The 17755-nt window shown below is 44.8% G+C and overlaps 1 protein-coding gene across 1 annotated transcript; it reads right to left on the bottom strand.

Moving 5' to 3' along the window:
- Positions 1-7001: 7001 nt before the first annotated feature.
- LOC308462673 (ras-related and estrogen-regulated growth inhibitor-like protein) lies at positions 7002-12878 on the bottom strand. The gene is made up of 4 exons (XM_080980540.1): positions 12643-12878; positions 10883-10936; positions 9262-9338; positions 7002-7802 (listed from the first exon to the last, which is right to left on the bottom strand). Exons 1-4 carry the CDS (start codon positions 12779-12781, stop codon positions 7377-7379), a joined length of 696 nt encoding a protein of 231 aa, XP_080836666.1. The 5' UTR covers positions 12782-12878; the 3' UTR covers positions 7002-7376.
- Between the last annotated feature and the right edge of the window lie 4877 nt (positions 12879-17755).

Below are 17755 nucleotides of genomic sequence, written 5' to 3'. Positions count from 1 at the left end.
TGGGAGTGAGTTACTGTTAATAACTTTTTGCTTGGTTTGGGTCGCTCTGGAGAGACCAGGAAGAGAAGAAATTCAAGAAAGAATGGGAAGACATAATGTATTTAAGAGAACACTGTAAACAACTAAAAACTTTGGCAGTATTAGATTAAAACTTGTAAGGTACAAAATACAATGGGAAAATGGTTAATAATATTTCTAACAAGATAGAGAAAATAGGATAAGCTGAAGGAAAAGGAGATTGATAGTGGAAACCAGGGAAAGGCAGTGGGAAGTCAAGGGATTCTGAGAATCCTAAATGTGATGGTGAATGATGTGCTTAAACTGAAATTTGTTATGTAAAATTTAATAAAAATATTTATAAAGGAGAATTGTAGTTAAGCAACATCTGGGAGGCCACAGGTTCCTGCTGTAGACTTTCTGCACCAAGCCAACAAGTCCTTCTCCAGCTTTATGAATCCTTGCCAGCTGGAATTTCTCTTTAACTGTTATCCTGCCGCTCCCCTACATGCACACACTTGCTGTAATGAGCAGAAATGCAGAGATGCCACACAACAGGCAGGATACAGGGTTGATGTGTGGGAGATGCTGTGGCCTCTGCCTTTGGGAATGTCAAGGTAAATATAGTGCATGTCTCCGGACAGAACAAATCTAAAAGCCAGTAGGATTGTCACTTTTTAAAAAAATATATATTAATTGCCCTCTTTCAGTGTTCTATTGGCCCCCAGGCAGACAGAAATTTGCAGCACATCAAGCTGCCAAGAAAGGCATAGAAATGCCAGTCTCAATCTATGTAAGACTGTCTATGTAAGATGTAAGATGGTCTAGTACAGGTAAATCATTTCTTGGTTGGACTTAGGAACGTATGTGGTACATTCCCCAAAAGTCCAGAAAAGAATACCAACAGGTTAGTATGGTAGCTATGTATCCCATTATTCAGAGCACTATCCTTTATTCGAAAATGTCCCTATTTAAAGGGTAGTTTAGACCAGACTTGGACCAAACTGCCCTTTAAATAGGGAACACATTCAAATAAGGATAAAAAACATAGGAAGGGATCGGGGGAATCTTGAAGGAGGAAGTTACCTGGTGGCTGCCTTTCCACCAGGTGAGATGTATTGTTTTTCCTATTTAAATTATAGTATTTATTTCTCAGTTTGTAACACGCCCTTTAGCATGTGCAAATTGTACGTGGAACTGTTGTCATTCTCATTTCTTTTAGTTATGTGTAAGGGGACACTCTTAAGTAACACGTTCTATCATTTTGTGCATTCTGCCCAGTCTGTTATACAGCCTTTGAATCTCTGAGTTGCTCTGTTGCACTTTCCTGTCTCCATGCCTATAAATAGGGCTGATTTGTGCTTTGCATGGTCCTGGCAGAGAAATTAGCATCTAAGCCTTTGGAGCCAGCAGGTCACTTGATGACAGCAGCAGCGAGGAAGGAACCCTCGAACTGGAATAAATAATAACTGCTGACATCTATGTGAGGTTTCTGCTTGGTCTAATTACTGGCTTCTCCCAGATTTCATGAGATAAGTCAGAAAGCTGTCTCCACTGGGGCTACCAATCTTTCCCCTAGTAAGAGGCTGCTGTGGCTTTGTGACAAATGGAAATCCAACTGATAAAGCTTTTTCCCATCAGTGCGTGGGAAGAAAAGTCACCTGTTCAATTCCTGCCTGTTGAGGCCACCTACCACCCCACTCCCCCAACTCCTGTAATTCTAACTCTGAACAAGAGTGGATCTGGGTGGGCAGCTGTGTGAATGAAGTAATGTGATCAGGTCACCTCTGTGCCTGACTGTCATTCATGTGCTGATAAGAGTTGATGGGCTCTTCTGGGGCCCCTCTTCCAGTAATAATAATAATATTTTATTATTTATACCCTGCCCATCTGGCTAGGTTTCCCCAGCCACTCTGGGTGGCTCCCAACAGAGTATTAAAAACACGATAGAACATCAAACATTAAAAACTTCCCTGAACAGGGCTGCCTTCAGATGTCTTCTAAAAATCAGATAGTTGTTTATTTCCTTGACACCCAATGGGAGGGTGTTCCACAGGGTGGGCGCCACCACTGAGAAGGCCCTCTGCCTGGTTCCCTGTAACTCACATCTTGCACTGAGGGAACCACCAGAAGGCCCTCAGAGCTGGACCTCAGTGTCTGTGCTGAATAACGGGGGTGGAGATGCTCCTTCAGGTGGACTTTGGTAATATGATGCTTTAAGCAAGGACAAAATTTGGCACCCCTCCCCAAATATATTTATTTATTTTCATGCCCTCCTCCCTCTTGCCTTCCATTCTGTGCCCCCTCAGCTCAGTGCCCTGTATGTGGGAACCACCCACACTGCCCTAAATCCGGCGCTGCCTCTTCTCCCTTCCGATGGTTCAGTATGTGGTCAGCCTTTCAAATAGAAGACTCTTTCAAACAGAAGACTGTCCCCTGTAAAGCTGGACAAATGTGACACTAAGAGAGCATCGTGAGCACACCCAGCCCAAGAAAGCCAAACGGCCGGTATTTGTTGTTGTTATTAAAACATTTATAATTAAAACATAATAGAGTAAATATGGAGATAAACAAAGAAGAGAAACAGATGCTAGAAATAAAGGATAAAGAGAATGAGAGAAGAGTGAGATAAAGAAAACAAAGAGAAAAATCATTAGCAAAAGATGCAAGAGAATACACACACACACACACACACACACACACACACACACACACAGTGGCACCTCGGAAGCTGAACGGAATCTGTTCTGGAAGTCCGTTCAACTTCCAAAGCATTCAGAAACCAAGGCGCGGCTTCCGATTGGCTGCAGGAAGCTCCTGCAGCCAATCGGAAGCCGCGGAAGCCGTGTCAGGTGTTCAGGTTCCAAAGAACGTTCGCAAACCGGAACACTCACTTCCGAGTTTGCAGCATTCGGGAGCCAAAACATTCAAGCCGCAAGGCGTTCGTCAACCAAGGTACGATTGTATATAGGAATATGATGTGGAAAAATGAAAAAAAAAGAGGACTGGACAGCTTCATCCATCCCTACTTCTGACTCACATTGATTTGAGCGCTGGGCCATCTTTTAAAGGGCTGACAGAATGATGCATCACGTAATTTGGGTTGTTTTGATCTCTCGGCATATCGCTGCTTTGCTTTGGAAACCACCTACAAGTGATGTTGCATCTAAAACCATTTTTCATTTCTGAATAAGGGGGTCTTCAGCATCTGGCGCAAACTTACTGTTACAGCAGCAAAGCGTGCGTTGTGTTTGTGCACACGTGCTTGGCAGGTCTTCTTTGCTCTGATCTAAGCCAGGGCTCACCTAGTATGTGGTCAGTGACTGGAAAGAACAGTTTATCCAGGGAGAAGCGGAAAGCTACATAAACAGCCACCTTAGCAAAGCGACGGGTGCTGATGAAAACAAATGGGCAAAACAGGGAACATTCCTGCCTGGAATCACAGTAGCAGAAGCAGACCTCATATCTCTGGGAGTTCTGCAGCAAGGGAGGGGGACAGAGTTGAAGACGGAAGGCACTTCTAGATGAGTTGTCATTGAGCATTCATCCTGATACACTTGGAGGGAGATTCGTTTGTGGGGAGGTTAGATGCCATTGCGTCAAAGCATGCATTATCTCACAGGTTCCAGTGCATTTTCCTGTCACTTTCCTTACTGCAATTAGCTTTGGGGGGAAAGTTTGTTGTGCAATACCTCCCAATGAACTACAGTATACTTGTGCAACATGGATGAGCCAGTGTGATGGACTGCTTGGAGGCAGAGGAATGGTGGGAGAAACCAGCTGGGGAACCCCAAGGGAAGCAGGCTCAGAGCCTGGGGATGGGTGGTGGGATGACGATGAGTGGTCAGAGGAAGAAGAGGGAGAAGACTGGGAGGAGTTGGTGTCAGAAGCTGAAGGGGCAACAGGGCTTAGTGAGCGGGGGTGAGTCCGTGGTAGAGAGCAGTCCACATTCAGAGGCAGAAGCTGAAGCAGGGGAAGAGGGAGGCCAAGAGGCAGAGGTGAGTCAGGCTGGTGAAGAGCCCCTCCTGCTCCCCTCCCCCGTGTAGTTTAATTCTACAGCAGGGAGCCTTTTTTCAGCCTGGGGCCACCTTAGCTTCTGTGCAACCTTCCAGGGGCCTCATGCCAGTGGTGGGCAGGGCCAGAGGCAAAAGTGGGAGGAGCACCAAATCTCAGTGTTACCATTTTAACATTACGTAGGAGGCTGATTACTACACACAACCCTCTCTTATCTTTCATCCAGGCATGTAAAGGTAAAGGGACCCCTGACCATTAGGTCCAGTCGTGACCGACTCTGGGGTTGCGGTACTCATCTCACTTTATTGGCCGAGGGAGCTGGCGTACAGCTTCGGGGTCATGTGGCCAGCATGACTAAGCCGCTTCTGGCGAACCAGAGCAGCGCAGGGAAACGCCGTTTAGCTTCCCGCCAGAGCGGTACCTATTTATCTACTTGCACTTTGACGTGCTTTCAAACTGCAAGGTTGGCAGGAGCAGAGACCGAGCAACGGGAGCTCACCCCGTTGCGGGGATTCAAACCGCCGACCTTCTGATCGGCAAGTCCTAGGCTCTGTGGTCTAACCCACAGCGCCACCCGTGTCCCTCATCCAGGCATGCACCAGAGTACAAAAACATCCAAGGAGGGTGTGATCGAGTGTGGGCTTAGGAGGGGGAGAATCTCAAGGGCCAGATAGAGACACCTAGAGGGTTCCCCATCCCTGCCCTACAGCGTATTCCTTCTAGCGTGGACAAAAACAGAAATCCAAGTAAACAAATAAACATCTTGTTCTCTGCCCATTTTCTGGGCCATATGACAGCTGCCCTGCTCCTTGTCACCTGGCTCCAGGAATGTTCCCTTTCCTTCACCCTGTTGAGAACAAAAGATGACCCCAAAACTGCCTGAACAAGAGGTGATCTGTGTTTATTTTACTCCCTTGTGCACAAAAGCAAAGTACCAGCACAGAAATGAGTCTAGAAACAGCCACATCCGTCTTATTTACACACTCAGCCTTCTCAGCTCACCATAGAAAGAGGAGCACATGGTAGTGACTTGAAATTACACACATATATTCAGGAAGTGGCTATGCTTTGTGGAAACAACAGTTGTAGGCTGCAACACTAGAACAGAAGTGGAGAATCCTGCCCGCCCCCCAGGTATTGCTGGACAAAAGCTCCAGTTTGTGATGACCGGCCGATGGAGCTGATGGGAGCTGAAGTTCAACACCATGTATACCGCGATCTCATTCCAAAGAAACCAACTCCAGGTAGACCTTGTAACTTCTCTCCACTAGGCTGCTAACTGGGAATTGGTTTCCTTTGCATGCAAAGGATTGTTTTCAATAGCGCATATCGAGTGCTTCTCCCTCTGCACTGAACAGCCACTGCCCAACCCAATCTGCGCATCTAGGGTGAAAGGGCAGATCATCTCCTTGCAACCTCCTTTCTCTGCCAGAGGAGTCGACTGCTCCCAATTGCTTGCACTTTCCATCGCTTCTTAGGGGCCCCGGGGACAATTTTCCAGCAGAAGACAAGCTCCAGCTCCTCTCTGGGATCGGGCTATTTAAGACCTACCACACCCACACAAGGCCCTGGAAGGAAGCCATGTCTCCCTTTGCACAGGCGTGTGCTGTACATCACTTAAGAACAGCAGCTGCCTGCTGCCAGCCAACGGATCGGGAGGGAGGGGTGGCTGATTAGGACATGGAGTTCCAGGCACCTACTCACATCGCTGTAGCTCAGCAGTAAAGCAGTCAAGTCGAAAGCAAGCAAGACAGAACCGGAGGCTGGAGGAAGACTTGGCAAAGATTCTTGCCTCTTTGCTCAGAACACACAGCTGACAGTATGCTTCTTCCAAGCTGCTGTTACCAAGGCGGGAGGAGCGAGGACTCGACACCAACGTGAACAGGGAGAGGCTAAGATCATACCATATAAGCTTGCCCATTCAGCCTCCACGGAGCTTAAGAGATGGGAATGCTTTGCATGAATAAAGTCCCAGATTCTACTGTTCAGGTCCAGCATCACCAAGCAGCCCCACCAGTGTTGGAGACCGCAGCTGGGTTTTAATTTCCCACAATGCCCCATAACGTTGCTCAGGGGCACGACTGGAAATTAAAATGGCGGGGCGCACCCAACCCCTGCCCCGGGGCCTGCAGCAGCGCTGATAAGCCTGTTGGTGGCCACCAGTGCAGAGGAAGGACCACCAGAGGGGACCATGCTGAAGTCACCTGAATCCCTGGCCTCTCCAGTTAAAGGCTCTTGGGTAGCAGACCTGGGGAATCCTCTGTAAGAGTTGTTGCCAGCAAGCCAAATTAGGATGTACTGGGCCAGGTGGGTGACTCAGTGTAAGATAGCTCTGTACAGAGTTATTCCTATTCCAGAGCTGACAATGAGATTTGCAATCCCATACATTGAGTGAAATTCCCATCTGTGCCATGGGGTGTAAAATGAAGATGTTGGACGGTCGCATCCACACATTTAAAGCATGTTTATGGCCCAAACCCAAATAATCATGGGAGTTGTCATTTACCCCTCAAAAAGCTACAATTCCCAATACCCCAAACAAAATACAGTTCCCAGTATTCTTTGCAGGGCGAGGGCACACTTTAAATATGAATTAAAAATATGGTGTGGATGCAACCGTTGTCTCTTTCGGCCATCGGTCCAAAACAGCCTTTTTTTCAATCTTGGGTTCTCAGGGGCTCTTGAACTACCTCCCCCATCATCCCTGAACACTGGCCATGCTGGCTAGGAATGACAGGAGTTGTGGTCCAACAACAACTAGGAATCCAAGGTTGAGAAAGGTTGGTCTAGAGATATGGCCCTGTGCAAAAACCAAGGTTTTATAGCAGCTCTCGTGCATCAATACAGGAGATTGAAATGCAGACCCCCCCCCTCCAGCTTAAATCAAGGGTCTTGGGCAAGAAGCTAGCTGCCCCTGATCCAATTCCTACTGTGTGAAAGTTCAGGGGGAAGGGAACGTTCATCCCCCCTTAAGGGCAGCCTGGCACCTCTTGTATTTCAACACCACAAGGAATCACTTTATTGCCTATTGAGTCGCATTGCCCTGCAGACTCCTGCCTCTGGAGCAAGGTTAGAAGAATGAGATACCCTACTCCAGGCAGTGAAGGCTGGGTGCCATGGTGTTTCTCATATTCTCAGTCCATCTCACCAGTGGTGGTGGGTGCCCATTGGGACTGGAAGGGCAGAAGGCAAGGAGACCAACAGTAGGTGGCGCCACAGCCACTGACAGTCCGAGCCTGTACTGATGGGTCGTACATAAGAAGGCAGGCAGGCAGGCAGGCAGGCAGGCGGGAGCTGGCTGAGAGCAGACTGAGGTTGGTGGGGCAGTGCCCTGTTCGCCCTGGCGGACCAGCTTCCACCATGTCTCACATGGAGTCTGTTCTCTTCCGGGCAAACACAGCAGACACGCTCTTCACGATGCTACGGATACCAGTGCCCTTCTTCACGGCAAGTTTGGCCTCACAGATGCGTTCCGCCAGGCTGTTGAAGACCACGAGGGCCCCGTGGTAGGCCTCTGCTGCTGACACCTCATAGAACTCACAGTCTAAGGAGAGAGCCAGGAGCCTGCCCTCCTCGCTGGAGACCGTGCGCCGGTGATGCAAGTCTCGCTTGTTGCCCACAATGACAATGGGCACTTTCTCCTGGGCTGGTCCTTCCTTGGCTGCCTTGATGAACTGGATTTTGGGTTGCACACTGTTAAAGCTGGCTCGGTCACAGATGCTGTAGACCAAGACAAAGCCATCAGCCCACTGGATGCGCTTGTCCTCAGAAGAGCTCTCATCTGTCCGCTCCTGAAAAGGAAGGAAAATGTAAGGGTTCCCATGTTTAGTCTATTGATTGGTTGCTCTTTTTTATTGATAAAAGCAATGCCCTTATTAAACAGTTGGTCGGCAAATATAAAGCATTCCCTTGGCGGGGAGAGAGAAGGAAAGATGTATCTTCTAAGCTGGATTGGAGAACCTGCAGTTCTGCAATGCTGTTGGACTCAGCCTCAAGCAGGATTGCCAATGGTCAGGAATGATGGGAGTTGCAGCAACATATTGAGCCCTTCCAACCCAATATGAAAGAAATAATAATAATAATATCTTCTTCATCACAATTATTGTTTTTCACATATGCAGATTTATTCAGTTTATTGACTGAAGCTCATGTGACTAAAATGTAATCTAATTTAATCAGATGACAAATAAGTTGAGAACCCAGAAGATGCAATAAAATAACATTAACAAGGCTGGTCTTTCAGAGGAGCACCATAGAATCATATCATCTACATCCTCAGTTTGGTTGAGATCCCATATCAGCTCAAGTCAAGAAACAAACGCCATTGGCCGGAATTCCCATAGTTACGGTAGTCAGGTACTTCTCAAGAGACTAATCCTGTGCAACAGTCTCACACACGGCTTTTAAACTTGCTGCACTCTCGTCAAGAGGAGACTCCTATTCCCCTTGTAGAGCAATAATTCCCTGAGCTCCCTGGGAAGAGGGATTGATTGTTAAACCACTCTGGGAATTGTAGCTCCGTGAAGGGGAACAACTCTCAGCACCCTTAACAAACGATAGTTCCCAGAATTCTTCGTGGAAAGCCACGGCTGTTTAAAGTGATATAAGAGGGCAGATGGGGCCTCAGAAAGTGGAGTTTTACACACACACAGAGGAATTTGGCACGAAGCTTGTAATTTAAAGGTACTGATCGTCTGCCAGACCTTTGGGAACTAACTGAGATCAACTGGAAATATTTATATTCTTAACTGTTGCTCGCTTTGCATTTGTTTTAAATAGTTTACTTTCTTATTAAAAAAAAATCCCCACCCCCCACAATCATGGCACTGCCCATGAATCTCTTGTCAACCTTTTGTCATAGCTGTTCAAAGGCGGAGTATAAGTACTGGAAGTCAAATGAAGGTGATAGTGTGGATGGTTAAGTCCAGTCAAAGGTGACTATGGGATTGCAGCACTCATCTTGCTTTCAGGTCGAGGGAGCCAGCGTTTGTCCACAGACAGCTTTCCAGGTCATGTGACCAGCAAGACCAAACTGCTTCTGGTGTAACGGAACACTGTGACAGAAACCAGAGCGCACGGAAACACCGTTTACCTTCTCGCCACAGCGGTACCTGTTTATCTACTTGCACTGCCATGCTTTCAAACTGCTAGGTTGGCAGGAGCTGGGACAGAGCAACGGGAGCTCACCCCGTTGCAGGGATTTGAAACACCAACCTTCTGATCAGTGATAGCGTAGGATAACCCCCTCACCTGCGAGCAAGGGAAATCCCAGATGTGGAAGAGGATCTCTCTGCCTTCCGCTGCCAAAGTGTGGGTGTAGATAGACTCTGGGTGGGGAAAAAGCATACAGTTCAGGTTTGCCAAAAAGCCACTCCCAATAGTTCTGTTCTCTCACTTCCCCTCTGTGTGTCTGCTCCTCTGCCACTCCCTTTCCAACCTCTCCAGGTGTTAGCAACTGGCAGCCTCGTAAAGCAAGAAACGAGAACTGAAAAGTTTTATACGGTTTCAATCCCTGGATGGGACAGCAGCATATTCCTGCACTGCAGGTGGTTGGGCGAGATAATCCTCAGGGTACCTTCTAACTCAACAATTCTATGAATCAAGATTTCTCCTTCCTCCTTAGTGGCAACTTTATACAGCCAAACCTCAGTTCCCAAACACCTCCATTTTGGAATGTTTCGGCTCCCAAAAGACAAAAACCCAGAAGTAAGTGTTCCGGTTTTCTAATGTTTTTCAGAAGCCGAACATCTGGCACAGCTTCTGCTTGAGTGCAGGAAGCTCTTGCAGCCAATCGGAAGCCGTGCCTTGTTTGTTGAACATTTCAGAAGCTGAATGGGCTTCCAGAACGGATTACATTCAACAACCAAGGTTTGATTGTACACACAAAATGGCACACTGTGTGGAGGCAGCTACTATGCAGTGTTAGTTATAAGTGGCTTCCTTGTGGCAGCTGAGCAGAAGGCTAAGAATCTGGACCAGCTGGAGGACTGAGCAGGTCCTGGGGAAAGCAGCCTCCAGGTTCTGGTGGATCTGGATGGGCTTATCTGGCCTTGTTGATGGTGCTACAGCCAGTGCCGGATAGCTTAGAGCTGCCATTTTAATTTTCCATAGTGCCCAGGAGTAGTGCTATGTTGGAGCCACCATATGATGCTAAAATGGCAGAGGTCATAGGAAGTTCCCTTATTGGCTCACCTAGCTCAGTACTGCCCACACTGACTGGCAGACTAGGGCAGGGGTAGACAACCTAAGGCTCGTGTGACCCAATCGCTTTCTCAACACAGCCCACGGACGGTCCAGGAATCAGCGTGTTTTTACATGAGTAGAATGTGTCCTTTTATTTAAAAAGCATCTCTGGGTTATTTGTGGGCATAGGAATTCGTTCATTATTATTTTTTCAAAATATAGTCTGGCCCACCACATGGTCCGAGGGACGGTGGACTGGCCCACAGCTGAAAAAGGTTGCTGACCCCTGGACTAGGGTGTCCAAGCCCTACCTAGAGATGTCAGAAGATTGAATCTGGCACTTTCTGCATGCAAAGCAGATCCACTACAGGACGGAGGTCCCAGGGCTGGTTTCAGATTTGGAGAAGCAGGCATCAGCGCAGAGACAGACTCTGGCAGCTGCCTGAGAATCCCATATGCTGGCACTGGTTTTTCCTAGAATCCCCTCACTGGATGGTATTCCGATCTACCCATCCCTTCCTGCTCCACATTTCACGGCAGAAGGAAACAACCCAGCCCTTTGCACACCATCCATTTTTGCAATTGGGATTTTTTTTCTTGTTTTTTCAAACCATCCAGCCTCCCCAAGGGTGACATGAAATTAACAGGCACAAATCTGTCCGTGCAATGATGCAATTATGACACTCACCCATGTCTCCATATTCCCCGATGAACCTTCTAGTGAGAAAGCGCACTGTCAAAGCTGTGAAAAAGAGTGGGAGTTGTAACTGTTATGTAGGACAGATATTGAGATGGGGGGGGGGGACCTTTGTTCTATTCTCAGAAAAACAGAACAAAACCACACCACCACAGACATAAACTCAAACCTGCAAATATGAAAGTTATCAAAATTAAGTTTGCTGGATTTGTAGCTGATCTGACAGCTATTTTTTCCCCCCGAGGAGAAAATATTAAGTTTTACAGAGCCGAAAGCATAATTTTGCACATGGTTTATAAGTATGTGCTTATGGCCATTTCCAATTAAAGATGTTTGCACAGTTGTAGGTCGCTACCCCTGTAAACATCTATAATTATAGAACAATCCCAATCATGTTTAGTTCCACTGAGCTGGTTTGCATGTAATGCTGTGCCAAACCATGGCTTAGCATGAACACGAGGAGAATTGCAACTCCTCTCCTGGTATTGTTGCCAGCATACGACCTGGGCCTAAGCCATGGTTTGGTTTAGCATTCCATTTGAACCCGAGCTTGTGGTTTGTCTCATTCTAGACAAACCATTTATAGCTAAGGTTTGTTCATTCTTTTGCAGCTCACGGTTTGTTTGGAGGAGACAAATCAAGAATCGGGGCTCAAATGATACAGTAAGCCAAATTATGGCGTGGCTCACATAAATGCAGCAGGAGGAGAACGGGGCAAGGAGCACACACGATCTTCTTTCTGGGAACCTTCACACTTGTGCATTTGCACTAAAGCATGGTTTGGTTTAGCGTTACACGCACACCAGTTCACTGCATTCTGTGGAGCTTGCTCCCTAATAATTGTATTCAGGATAGCAGCCTTATTTCTAAGTTCAATTGAATTTTTGTGGAATTTCCTTCATACCGAGTTCCGTAACACTTGGGGAGCATATGACTGGGCTGTTATTTTTTCTTTATTTCTTACATTTCTGCTCCACCTTTCTTCCACCATAGAACCCAAGGTGACATAAATATAGTTCCCACACAGTTACCCATCCAGGCATTAACCAGACTCAAGCCTGCTTAGCTATGACAAGATGGTCACTTTGTTTGCCTACAGGCCATTTGCTAGCAATGCCTCAATTAACATCCAAGTTAGTATGCAAAAACTCACAAAAAAAGATGCAGCTATTGACAAATTACAGAATATATTTCATGTATGGATGCAATCATTATGCTTCAGATTAGAGTTTCTTTAAAGTAAGGCTGCAATCATTTGTACGTCTACTTGAGAGTAAGTCCCATTGAAATCAGCCGGATCTACTTCTGAGCAAACATGCACAGAAGTCCACTGGAAATATATACTGCGAAAGAGTTAAGAAACAAAAAATAATTTTTAAAAAGAAGACATTTGAGTGAGCTGTGAAATACTGCAATCTTCCCTCTGCACTTCACATCATTTAGCAAATCTGATGAGAGGTTAGCAATTGGCTCATACAACTGGATCATAGTGGATCATGCAACTTTTCTTGTGTACTGTAAATATCGAACTCACAAAACATTGCTGAGTTGTGTTCCACCCTAGCTACCTTTTCTGAAAGGCAAAAGAGAACTCTCCACACGTTAAATTTAAGTTTTGCATGCAGATCAAGTTGAGAAGTCCCAAAAATAGAGGGTTTCTGTCTCTGAGGGGGTGTTTCGCAGCATCTAGTTTCCAGGTTTCCATCGTTTGGCTCACCTTTCGTTTACTTTCGCCCAGTGACAGAACTCACCTGATTTTCCCACGCTGTCTGCTCCAAGGACCACCACATTGGCTTCCACTTTCAGTGGTGAAGGAGTGGGTGCCTCCACCCCAGACTGGTGGTCTGGGGTGAAGCTGGCACTTCTACGCAGAGGGATTCGGAGGACCATTGGTGGATCTGTTCCCACCCAATCTGTCAACCACTGACTTGTCTCTTTGCTGCTTTCCTCTCTCTGTTCAGTCAGAAAGGGAATGACTCCCTTTCTCACTGCAGCTGGAGGAGTGATTTGCATGGATCATACCATTCCTAATGAACGGGAGGGGTTTCGCTCAGGGGAGCTGCTAGGTGAACAGATCCCCAGCTATTGAAAAACAGACCATGACAGCAATGTAGCAGGCTAATTTTATTCACAATAAAATTGTCAAGAGGAACTATTGGTGAGATTGACCCTCCCTGCATTGGAGTAGTGGGAGAATCCAGGTGGGGCTCATTCTTTCTATATAAATTTCACCTCCAGTATTTTCCATTTATTATACACAAAGCCCAATATGGGATAAGATGAACCCCACCATGTCTTCAAAGTGCATATGATTGGTATCTAACACTGAGTAAAATTGAGTAAAAATGTGCAAAACAAGTTCAAAATTGTGTTGGAAATGTAAAGAGAAGGAGGGTACTTTTTACCATATGTGGTGGACATGTACATGGGTAAAGGCTTTCTGGGAAATGATATATAATGAACTAAAGAAAATGTTTAAAAATACATTTGTTTTAAAAAAACCCAGAAGCCTTTTTGTTAGGAATAATAGGTGAAGACATACCAAGAGAGGATAAAAGACTTTTTATGTATGCAATGACGGCAGTGAGAATGCTACTAGCCCAGAGATGGAAGGAAGGAGAAATACCAACAAAAGAAGAATGGCAAATGAAACTGGTGGGAGTATGCGGAGATGGCAAAACTGAAGGGGAAGATCCGAAACCAGGAAGATCAAGTATTTTCTAAAGACTGGAGTAAATTTGTAATTTATTTAAAAGGCCACTGTAAACAGTTAAAACCTTTGGCAGGGATGTAATGATACTTGTAATGTGGAATTACTTATGGTAATTATGATAATAAAATAGATGGATAATGGTAAAAGATGCAGCAATTTTAAACCTAAACATGGAACCCATGGAGGGAGGGAAGGGGGTTCCCCCTTGTATTTTAATGTTTGAAATGGTTATGTTTTATATGTATAAAATTATTAAAAACCCAATAAAATTATAAAAAACAAAAACAAAGTGCATATGAAGGCCTCTGTTTGAAGGTGTTTTCTGTTTGAAGAGCTGTCTGTTCCAGGGGTTTCCAAGCAGAGGTTCACAAACTTCATTCAGGTGACCCCCTGTGAGGAACATTTACAATATGAATTCTACAGAATTCAAATCATACTGCAATACAAGGAAGAAGAGAACCAATAACATTTCAATCAAAAATCGCACAGCATCTAGCACAGTGAATTACAGTTGCTGCAACAGGCAGGAAAATTGTAAAGTGGTCCTCCGGGGTCTTCAACCATTTTCACATGGTCCATGGAGGGGAAAGTTTGTAGGGTTGTGTGTCCATCTAAGTTCTTCTCAGAGTGGACCTATTGAAATGAATGAACCTAACCATGGTGTTCGTTAACACCAATGGGTTTACTCTGAGTAGAACTAGCACTGGACACCACCCAATGAATCTTAAGAAGGGAGAGCAGGCGACTTGAAGTTGCCCATCAACAGTTAACAGCACCTAACAGTAGACTGAGCAGGCCGGCCCCCAGGTCACCTGGGCACAGTCTTGTTTTGCACTCTGGTATAATCTGTTGTATTTCTGTTTAAATGACAGTAATTATTTCTAAATCTGCATCTCAACATATAAATTAGGCTATGCAAATTTATAATTAGAATTATAAATATAATTAATTATAATTAATTATAATTATAATATTTGCAAATTATGCCCTCTTTTGTCCTCTTTTTCGACAACATGTCGCAGGCCACTTTAAGCATGGCATGTTCCAGAATAGGTAAAAAAGTAAAGGTAAATGACCCCTGGATGGTTGAGTCCAGTCAAAGGCGACTATGGGGTTGCAGCGCTCATCTTGCTTTCAGGCTGAAGGAGCCAGTGTGTGTCCACAGACAGCTTTCCTGGTCATGTGGCCAGCATGACTATACCATTTCTGGCGCAACAGGACACCATGACAGAAACACCATTTACCTTCCTGCTGCAGCGGTACCTATTTATCTACTTGCATCGGCATGCTTTCGAACTGCTAGGTTGGCAGGAGCAGGGACAGCAACAGGAGCTCACCCTGTCGCTGGGATTCGAATTGCCGACCTTTTGATTGGCAAGTCCAAGAGGCTCAGTGGTTTAGACCACAGCGCCACTCGCATCCAGAATAGCACCTGCCCCAGAAGCTACAAGGTTATGGTGTTACTTTCTTATTAACAAAATGTTACCTATTGCCTTTGCAAAATTGCTCATAGCAATACAGAAAACTATATCGAAAAAGGATGGATTGAAATAGCTGCAGTAGCCTTTATTTTGAATTCAATTTGGAAGCACACACTCATCAGGATGGAGGGCACTCCTATACCATCATTATTTTCAGGTGAGATTTAATCGCATCCCAGCAAACAATTCAAGCTAATGCAGAGCTCTTATGAAACAAGCCAACTTCCCGGCACAGACAGGACTTTGGGCGATAATAAAAGAGATGGCGTTGTGAACTAGAAAGTGTGAGATGACATTTGTTTGACACGATGTTGACTAATCTCCCCACAAGCAAATCAAGATGTATGTTCATGAAACAGGTCGTCTCAAAGCAACTGGAGAGAGGGGTGTGCAGAAACTTCTGGCTTTTGTGTGGCTGGAATGTAATCTAATGTACAAAGGTAGGAGTCACATCTGTTGCTGCATTTATGATCGCCTCAACCCTGGCATGCGGACCCTAGAAGAGGCCATCAGACAATGAGACCCTCAGGCTGAATAAAGGTTACCTATCCCTGCCTTTACAAAGACCTGTGAAAGCAAATGAGTCTTCAGCGGGTGATTAGGGATGGGCTTTGCAGTAACTGACCCAGTCACTTGTTTTCCACAATTCCCAAGCACGAAATCAATTAGTTAAGTAAAATTGTTCATAAACCTATGTGAGCTCGGCCTGTCCTCTCCGCTTGTGAGAATCCCATAATTGGTTCTGGTTCTTTAGACTGGCTTGCCAGAACTCCTTGTGCAATGGGTAGCATTGCTTACAGTTCTGCTTCTGTTAATTATTGCCCATTATCACCACCAAGTATTTATTTGCAGGCTGTTAGCAATACAGCAAATTTGTTTCTCTTGTGGTGCTGTTTCTTCTCATCTGCATGCAATTCCAACAGACCATCTTGTATTCACAATCTGTACCACTCTGAATCTTGACCCTTTTTTGCATATTTTTTTAAACCCAATTTGTTAGTCACAGTTTTATGTGTTTTTCAGAATCTTTAACAATGGACCATTTTTTCTGCATTGTTCAGAATCCTGACCCCACAGTTCAAGTTATTGTGCAATTTTTTTCCACTTTGGCATTTCTAGAATCTTGAGCTGCATGCCACATATTAGTGCATTTTCAAAATCCTGGCTCCATGGGTCACATTTTTCTATTTTGCTATGGGGCAGCCATATATGATCCTGCTTTTAATACCATTTGCACCCGCAAAAGTTTTGGGGCAATCACGCAGCTTCATTTCCAATTAGTGCATATTCCAAAACTTCCCACTTAAATCCCGTAACTTCTAATGCTACAAATGTTCTGATTTATTTTTGTCCCCCTTTGGTGTACTAGCTCCTCTAGACTGGAAATTTTTTTTGGGGGGGGGACACACACATTAAAAAAAAACTATTGCCAATGACCTGCTTGCAACATCAAATATATCTGAATGACCCATTTGCACTATTAAGTCCCTATCTGGAAGCACCAATGATTTTCATCTCTGCTGCTGCTATATTGTTGCTTTCTCATTTTGAAATCATGCTGCTGCTGGATTTGCTTTGTTTAACATGCCGCTGGAAAGTCAGTGTCTTTTTTCGTAAGCAAATGTGATGCAATAAAAACAAGCACTTTCCAGTTGCTTTTTTAAAACAAAGTCTTTTTTGTGGTATCACAGAAACCCCACTTTGCTGTTTTTTGGCTCTAAAACAGTATTTAAGGCACCACAAGACTCTAAAATAAGGCTTCAAGGTGCAACCGAAAACATGTGGTTGGCATGTCAGAAATTTGATCACCATTCATAAAGAATAAAAGAAAATGCATTCAAGAGGTGAACAAGGCTCTTTCGTTGTTTGGGATGTTGAAGCAGGCGTCACCCTGAGTGCAAAATGATGCAACTTCTTTATTTATATAATAATCTTTATTTTCAATTATAATCCAATAATAGCCTCATTATAACAATACCAATTTATAATACAATTACCAATATCAATCATTGAACCAAATTATATAATTTAGATAAGCTGGCCCACCCTCACGTGCAAGAACTGATTTTCTGTTTCTGTGTTCCAAAGCCTTATTGATTTCAATTACGCTCCGGTCATCATCATAATCCCTTATGCAACAGCTGCAATATTTACAACTTCTATTCGTGTTGACGCATTAAGTGATTTATGCAAGGCTTTTTTGGGGGGGGGAGGATGCAGGGGTACGCATACCCCTAAACATTTTGTGAATCTTTAGACTTTTGTCCATCCATTAACCATTTATTTCCCCTGATTTGAACTATAAAATGGTGATTTCCTTGAGTCAAAAGGGATTTTTCTCCAAACATTTTTTTTTTTTTAAGAAAAAAAGGACTGGATTTATGATTTTAGGAGTGAAATATACTCGGAGTCGAGAGTGGATTTCATGCTCTTTATTCAGCTCATAGTGGTGAGGAGGAATGAATGAATGTCCCCTCAAAGTATCTGCTTTATATACATTATTCACACAATGGGCTGCAAATGATTGGCTAATTCCGGAATTCTACTGTAAGCCAATCAGGTTGTGGATTCACTTCTATCTGGAGCATGATTGGGTGGTTCCTGCCAACCAATCATACTGCTGCATTGTTCTAGGACCAATCAGACTGCTGCATTCTGAATCCTATTGTT

The sequence above is a fragment of the Podarcis pityusensis genome (assembly GCF_964106645.2).
Source record: "Podarcis pityusensis genome assembly, chromosome: 14".
Classification (NCBI taxonomy): domain Eukaryota; kingdom Metazoa; phylum Chordata; class Lepidosauria; order Squamata; family Lacertidae; genus Podarcis; species Podarcis pityusensis.
This window is presented reverse-complemented; position numbering and strand designations above follow the sequence as displayed.